Source organism: Telopea speciosissima, chromosome 6 (assembly GCF_018873765.1).
Source record: "Telopea speciosissima isolate NSW1024214 ecotype Mountain lineage chromosome 6, Tspe_v1, whole genome shotgun sequence".
Lineage (NCBI taxonomy): Eukaryota > Viridiplantae > Streptophyta > Magnoliopsida > Proteales > Proteaceae > Telopea > Telopea speciosissima.
Window position 1 is genome coordinate 7121755 of NC_057921.1, and position 6873 is coordinate 7128627.

Consider the following 6873-nt stretch of genomic DNA (forward strand, 5'->3'; position numbering starts at 1 on the left):
GAGGGACTTTAGGCTGGAGGAGGAGAGTGCGCTGGCCGCACAAATACAAGCTTTTATCAGAGGCCGACAGTGCCCAGGATGAATCTACCAGAGCCAGAATGGCCATATGCCGGTCATTTTCCTCCACCGCCCAATGAGGGGCAGGCAGAGGTCCGGCCGAGGCTAGTGGTTGTGGAGCAGGCCAATCAGGTACTTGTCAACCAGGAGGATTTGATTCGATTGATCCAAGAGCAGACCAATCCCTTGTTTCAGCCTATTACCCAGCCGGTGTATAGGAAGCTGTACCCAGAGTATTATGATCAGTTGGACTTCGGGTACACCCAGAAAATTCCACTATTCGCTAAGTTCTCGGGAGAGGACAATATGTCTACTGTCGAGCACATAGCGAGGTTTATTGCCCAGTGTGGAACCTTAGGGGCTAACGAGATCATGAAACTGAGGTTGTTCCCAAATTCCCTGACTGGTTCAGCATTTACATGGTATATTAACCTTCCAGCTGACTCGATTCAAACTTGGCGTGAGATGGAGGATCAATTCCATGCTCAGTTTTACCGGATTGATCCCCTTGTCTCCATAGCAGATTTGGCATGCATGTGCCAGTTGCCTGATGAGTCAGCTGCGAAATTCGTTAATAGGTTCAAGTTGGCACGATATAAGTGCCCAACTGTCTTGCAAGAGCCAGAGTACGCTAAGATGGCCTTGGGTAGGCTTTCATTTGAATTGCGAAAGCGCTTTGTTGGTCAAGAGCTTCCAGACCTCGGTCAACTCATTGCCCATGCAACCAGTTATGAGTTGGTCCTCAAGGAGGAGGAAGACCAAAAGGCCTCATCCTCAGGAACTTATTATAAGCAGTCGGCCTTGGCAATTATGGGGGCTACAACCCCTAGTACAAGCCCAGTAAATTTCTCGAACTTCAAGGTCGATGAGGAATGCGAAGTTAGCATCGCCGAGATAGTCTCGGGGAAGCCCTGTGTGTGCAAGGCCCTGTCTCCCATGGTCGAGCATACTGGGTCAAGCCCAAAGCCAAAGCCGACTCCAGCTAGGAATCTGGACAGTAGGGCTCGATATTCTTACAATATATCCAAGGCCGAGTCAATTTTTGACCACCTTCTGAAGGATAAACAGATCAAGTTGTTGGAGGGGCATCAAATTCCTTCGGCCGAGGAAATTAAAGGGAAAAGGTATTGTAAATGGCACAATTCCTTTACTCATAATACTAATGGTTGTATTGTTTTGCGCATGGCATTGCAGCAAGCTATTAATGATGGGTGCCTGAAGTTCCCTAACAAGGGGAAAGGCATTATGTTGGTTGACGAGAATCCGTTCCTGCCGATCAACATGGTGGACGCTGACCTGTCGAAGTTGCGCTTGCTCAAGAGGAAAGAGCCATTGGTCACGTTGAAGCATCTCCAACACTTATCTGAGGAAAAGAAGAAAGGAGTTGACCCAGAGGCTATTGAGCCGCCGCCCGGCCAGTGTTTACAATGGGGGGGTTTGTGTACATTGCAAAAAACTGTACGAGAACAAGCCCCAGGGGGAGTCGAGTGCTCCACTATTGGATGACCAGCCTGGAGACAGGGAGGCGAAGCTCGCACGGCCTGCAAGAGCCAGCAGAGAGGGCAGGCTAAGGCATTCGGTCACTGCGTTTGACCATGGACGGTCAAGGGGTTCCCCACGGCAATCAGAAATGAGGACAGGGGGACGATTCGTGGAAGAGAATCTAGGTCGTCAGTTGGCCAGCAGACCAGAGAGAAGGTCACGACAGTGGCCATCGGCAAAGGATCGGCTAGCAAGGCCACCAGCAATGGCGCCGACGAGTCTGCAATTAGTCATCACCGTATCAGAGCAGGAAGTACGGGACGAGCTACCAGGGGGTTTCTCTGCGCCTTATCCACCCAGAATGGTGATTCCCCAGTCGAGGGCCGAGAGGGATCACCAATGGAGTGTGGTGAGACATCCGAAGGAGGATGACCAGAACTCAGAAATGCAGGCGGCAGAGGCAGCAGGCCGCGGTGCGTCGCCAACTTGAGGGGCTGCCTGGCTGAACAGATATGTTCCCGGCCAGGGAGGAGCAAAGGGGACAGGTACGTAGGCTCCCGAGGGGACACCTCACTTCCACAGGTCAGCTGGAGGTTAGCAGAGGAAGCAGCCAACAGATGGTCGAGCCCCTCCCAAAGGGGAAGGAGAAGATGTTGGCCGAGATAGAACCTGCAGCCGCTGGTAAAGAATCTGAAGCGAGTTTTGAGATGGACTAGCAGCTGACTTCAAGAGCCTCAGTAGGAGAAGAAAAAGGGTTGACCAAGTCTGAGCCATCCTCCTCTGAGAAAGGAACTTCCAACTATTCAGAGCAGGAGTACACTGATGACTCTGAGCTTCGGCGGTATATTCAGACTATGATGGTTGGTACAATCCTGGTAAAGACACCAGTTCCATTCAAGGCCCCAGCCAACATGGTTTACGTACTACCACAAGTGTACCAGTCGAACTGTGAGCTTGTAGACGTCGTTGACGAGGAGGACGGCAGCCCTATGATCATAGGTGGTGACCCTGAGAGTGTGGCTGAGGGCCCTGTCCCTCACGGCATGTTGTTGATTGATGTGACCGATGCAGGGGTAGCATCCAAAGGGCAACAGTCTTCCCAGTGGAGCACGAGTTTTGAGAAGCTCAGTAAAGAGATGACACAGCATCTGAAGGCTTTGTACATCAACGTCTAGCTGAATGGGAAGTTTGTATCGTGAGTTCTCGTTGACAACGGAGCTGCGGTCAACATCCTCCCCTCAAGAATGATGAAGCGACTAGGCTATGATGAGGCCGAGCTTTTGTCAGTAGACGTCTTGGTCACCAACTTCCTCAGTGGGGCTTCTAAAGCCAAGGGGATACTCCCAATCGATGTTAGGATTGGGGGCAAGGAGTCCTTAACTGCCTTCTTTGTGATGGACGTTGATGCCAATTATAATGCTTTGCTGGGGTGGGATTAGATTCATGCCAACAATTGCTTCCCAACGTCCCTCCACTAGTTGCTGGTTTTCTGGAATGACAAAGGAAAGATCGAGTGGGTGAGAGCTGATAATAGGCCCTTCCTGATCAACACGAATCATGCAAAGGCTAGGCTTTATAATGGAGAAATCACCCCTATCACGTTCGTCGGGCAAGACAAGGACGGGAGACCGACAGCAGTGGCCACAGCCTCTATAGTGGCTAAGGACGCTGAACAGTTGAGCTACGCCCTCTCTGGGCCTTTTAGGCCGTCAGGTGTTGACGGGCCTACGCTGAGTAAAGTTAGAATTGATGGATAGAAGGCCCGAGAAGGAAGGCGTAGCGGTTGATATAATAAGGAGGCTGGGTCTGTATAGCCTGGAACAACCTTTGGAGCCGGCTCAGGCCCACATGGCCGAGTGCTTGACCCACAGTGAGGACTCAAGCCGAGGATTGGAGCTGAAGCATCTCCGGCCGGTGCCACCCAAGATGGAGGAGACATTGGCCAAGGTCTAGGATCCGCTCGAGGAGATCAATTTGGGCTCCGGAGACATCAAGAAGCCAACATTTATTAGTGGCTTGCTCTCCTCAGGTTTTCGGGCGTCTATTGTAACCTTGTTAATGGAATTTAAAGATTGCTTTGCTTGGGACTATACCGAACTGCCTGGTTTAGATCGGAGACTCGTTGAGCACCGCCTATCCTAGAAGGATGCAAACCGGTCAAACAACTCCCTAAGTGCATGGCGCCTGAGGTTGTAGCAAAGATAAAGGACGAGATTGAGAGGCTTCTTAAGGCAGAGTTTATTCCCCCAACTCACTATGTCCAGTGGCTGGCGAACATCGTTCCCATCCTTAAGAAGAATGGAAAGTTAAGGGTCTATATAGACTTTCGAGACTTGAATGCTGCGACCCCCAAGGACGAGTACCCGATGCCGATGGCTGACATGCTGGTCGACTTGGCCGCGAAGCATCAGATCCTGTCATTTATGGATGGGCATTCGAGGTACAATCAAATATTTGTTGCTGAGGAGGGCATGTCCAAAACGGCATTTAGGTGCCCTGGCACTATTGGGACATTCAAGTGGATCATGATGCCCTTCGGCCTAAAGAATGCTGGGGCCACATATCAAAGGGGAATGAACCTCATTTTCCATGACATGATTGGCCATTTCTTGGAGCTATACATCGGTGACGTTGTGGTTAAGTCTATGAGCCAGGATGAGCACCTTGAGCATCTTCGGAGATCTTTTGAACGGATGAGGCGCCACGATCTCATGATGAATCCCCTCAAGTGTGCCTTTGGGGTGTCAGTAGGAAACTTCCTAGGTTTCCTGGTGCATCAAAAAGGAATTGAGGTTGATAAGAACAAGACTAAGGCAATCATGCAGAGGCTGCCCCTAGGAATAAGAAGGAGCTACAGAAGTTTTTGGGGCCGATCAACTTCCTCAGGAGGTTTATCTCCAACTCCGCTGGCCGAGTGAGGGCTTTTTCTCCATTACTTTGGCTTCGTCAAGCGATGAGTTCCGCTGGGGGGCTGAGCAGTAGCAGGCCTTTGAAGAGCTAAAGTGCTATCTGACCGAACCTCCTGTACTGATGCCACCACGGAAGGGGGTGCCACTCAAGCTATACGTCTTGGCCTCAGAAGAATCGATTGGTAGCCTACTCGCCCAAGACAATGAGATTGGCTTCGAGCAGGCTGTTTACTACTTAAGCCATGCCTAGACCGATGTGGAAAGAAAGTATGTGCCAATTGAGAAGCTTTGTTTGGCATTGTATGTTGCTTGCACCAAACTCAGGTATTACTTGCTGCCCACGACGGTGTTTGTTCTTTGTCAAACAGATGTCATCAAGTACATGCTTTCTAAACCGATTATAAGGGGCCGAATAGGAAAATGGATGATAGCCTTAATGGAGTTCTCGCTTCAATATGTGCCGCAGAAGTCAGTCAAAGGCCAGGCCTTAGCTGATTTTCTGGCTGTACATCCGCCTTTGGAGTTGGGAGAACCAAACATGAGTGAGGGAGTGAACGCCGTTGCGCAGACGGCCTGAAAATTGTTTTTTTATGGATCTAGGACTAGTGCCTCAGCAGGGGCAGGGATAGTGTTGGTGTCCCCAGCCGATGTTGAGACCCACCTTGCTCTCCAACTTTGTTTTCCATGCACAAACAACCAACTTGAGTATGAGGCCTTAATAATCGGCCTCAAAACCCTCAACGCACTGGGAGCCCGAAATGTCGAGGTCGTTGGTGATTCTCAATTGGTCATCAAGCATCTGGCCAAGGAATACCGATGTGAGAGCCAGACTCTACTCCCATTTTTGTCACTAGCCCAGCAATGTTTGGACAAGTTTGACAATAGCTCAGTCAAGCATGTTTCCCGGGCAGAGAACAGTGTGGCAAATGGCCTTACCCAAGCCGCGTCAAGTGTCTCATTCTCGAAGGGAGAGGTTGAGAGGGTATTTATTATCCAGAAGAAAACGTTCTCGTCCATCCTAAAAGAAGGAGCATTTGAGGTGGGAAACTTGGACTAGGTTCGACCAGATTGGAGGTCCCCGGTCATTCATTATCTCCAAAATCCTAATGCTAGAGTTGACTGGAAGACGAGATATCGTGCGTTGAACTATCTTCTACTTGGTGACGAGTTGTACAAGCGGGGTCAGGATGATCTCCTACTCAAGTGTTTGGGGTTGAATGAGTCGATGCTCATTATGGCCGAGGTTCATAAAGGGATTTGTGGATCTCATCAGGCCGGAATTAAGATGAGATGGCTGCTTAGGCACCATGGCTATTACCGGCCAACCATCATACAGGGTTGCATCAAGTATGCGAAGGGGTGCCAGGCATGTCAAAGGCATGCCCCCATGCAGAGTGTGCCAGCAATACAGCTTCATCCCATCGTCAAGCCATGGCCCTTCAGGGGATGGGCCCTTGATCTGATTGGGAAGGTGACTCCCCCATCGGCCCAGGGTCATGTGTTTGTTATCGTGGCAATTGATTACTTTACCAAGTGGGTGGAAGTTGTGCCGATGAAGTCGGTCAGCCAGACGTGATTAGGTTTGTGAAGCGTGAGTTAATACATCATTTTGGCCTGCCTGAGACCCTTGCCTGTGACAATGGGTCAGTTTTTTTTGGAGGGGAGGTATCTCAGTTCGCGCGGGAGTATGGTATAACAGTTACCTTTTCAATGCCCTATTATGCACAGGGTAACGGTCAAGCAGAGGCAAGCAACAAGGTCATCAAGGCAAAATTGTCCAAGGTTATTGATAACAACCCAAGATCTTGGGCGAAGATGTTGTCAGAGGTGCTATGAGCTTTCAGGACTTCAAAGAGAACGGTGACAGGGACAACTCCCTATGCGCTGACCTTTGATCATGATGCTATCCTGCCTATTGAGGTGACCGTGAAGTCTCTACGGGTGGCGAGACATTACGAGATGTCCCCGGGTCAGTACAGGGACTCCATGATGGCTGAACTCGACGACCTGGATGAGAAGCGTCTCTTGGCTCTTGACCGGGCGCAGGCTCAGAAAGCCAAGGTGGCTAAGGCCTATAACAAAACGGACAGATCCAAGGCATTCCCTAAATCTGACTTAGTTTTAAAAACTGCGTTACCAATCGGGCACAAGGATCCCAAATTTGGGAAATGGTCTCCCACCTGGGAGGGGCCGTTCGTGGTGCATCAGGTCTTAAAAGGTGGGGCGTATCGCCTAAGAACAGTGGACGACCAAGTGCCATTAAGGCCCCTGAATGGCAAGTATTTAAAGAAGTACCACCCAACAATGTGGGAGGTTGCAAAATGATAAAGGTCGATTGTCGGCCACACAAAAAAAAATAAAAGAAGAAAAAAGATTATCCAAGCCGAGACACCTCGGCCACCACAAAATAATAGGTATCAGGGGC

The 6873-nt window shown here is 50.1% G+C and overlaps 1 protein-coding gene across 1 annotated transcript; it reads left to right on the forward strand.

Moving 5' to 3' along the window:
• The first annotated feature begins 78 nt into the window (after positions 1 to 78).
• Positions 79 to 1563, forward strand: LOC122665417. Its single transcript, XM_043861566.1, has one exon. It carries the CDS (start codon positions 79 to 81, stop codon positions 1561 to 1563), a length of 1485 nt encoding a protein of 494 aa, XP_043717501.1.
• The last annotated feature ends 5310 nt before the right edge of the window (positions 1564 to 6873 follow it).

Bases quoted from the DNA above. Each gene is read 5' to 3' on its own strand.
- LOC122665417 (XM_043861566.1), top strand. From the start codon at position 79: ATGAATCTACCAGAGCCAGAATGGCCATATGCCGGTCATTTTCCTCCA.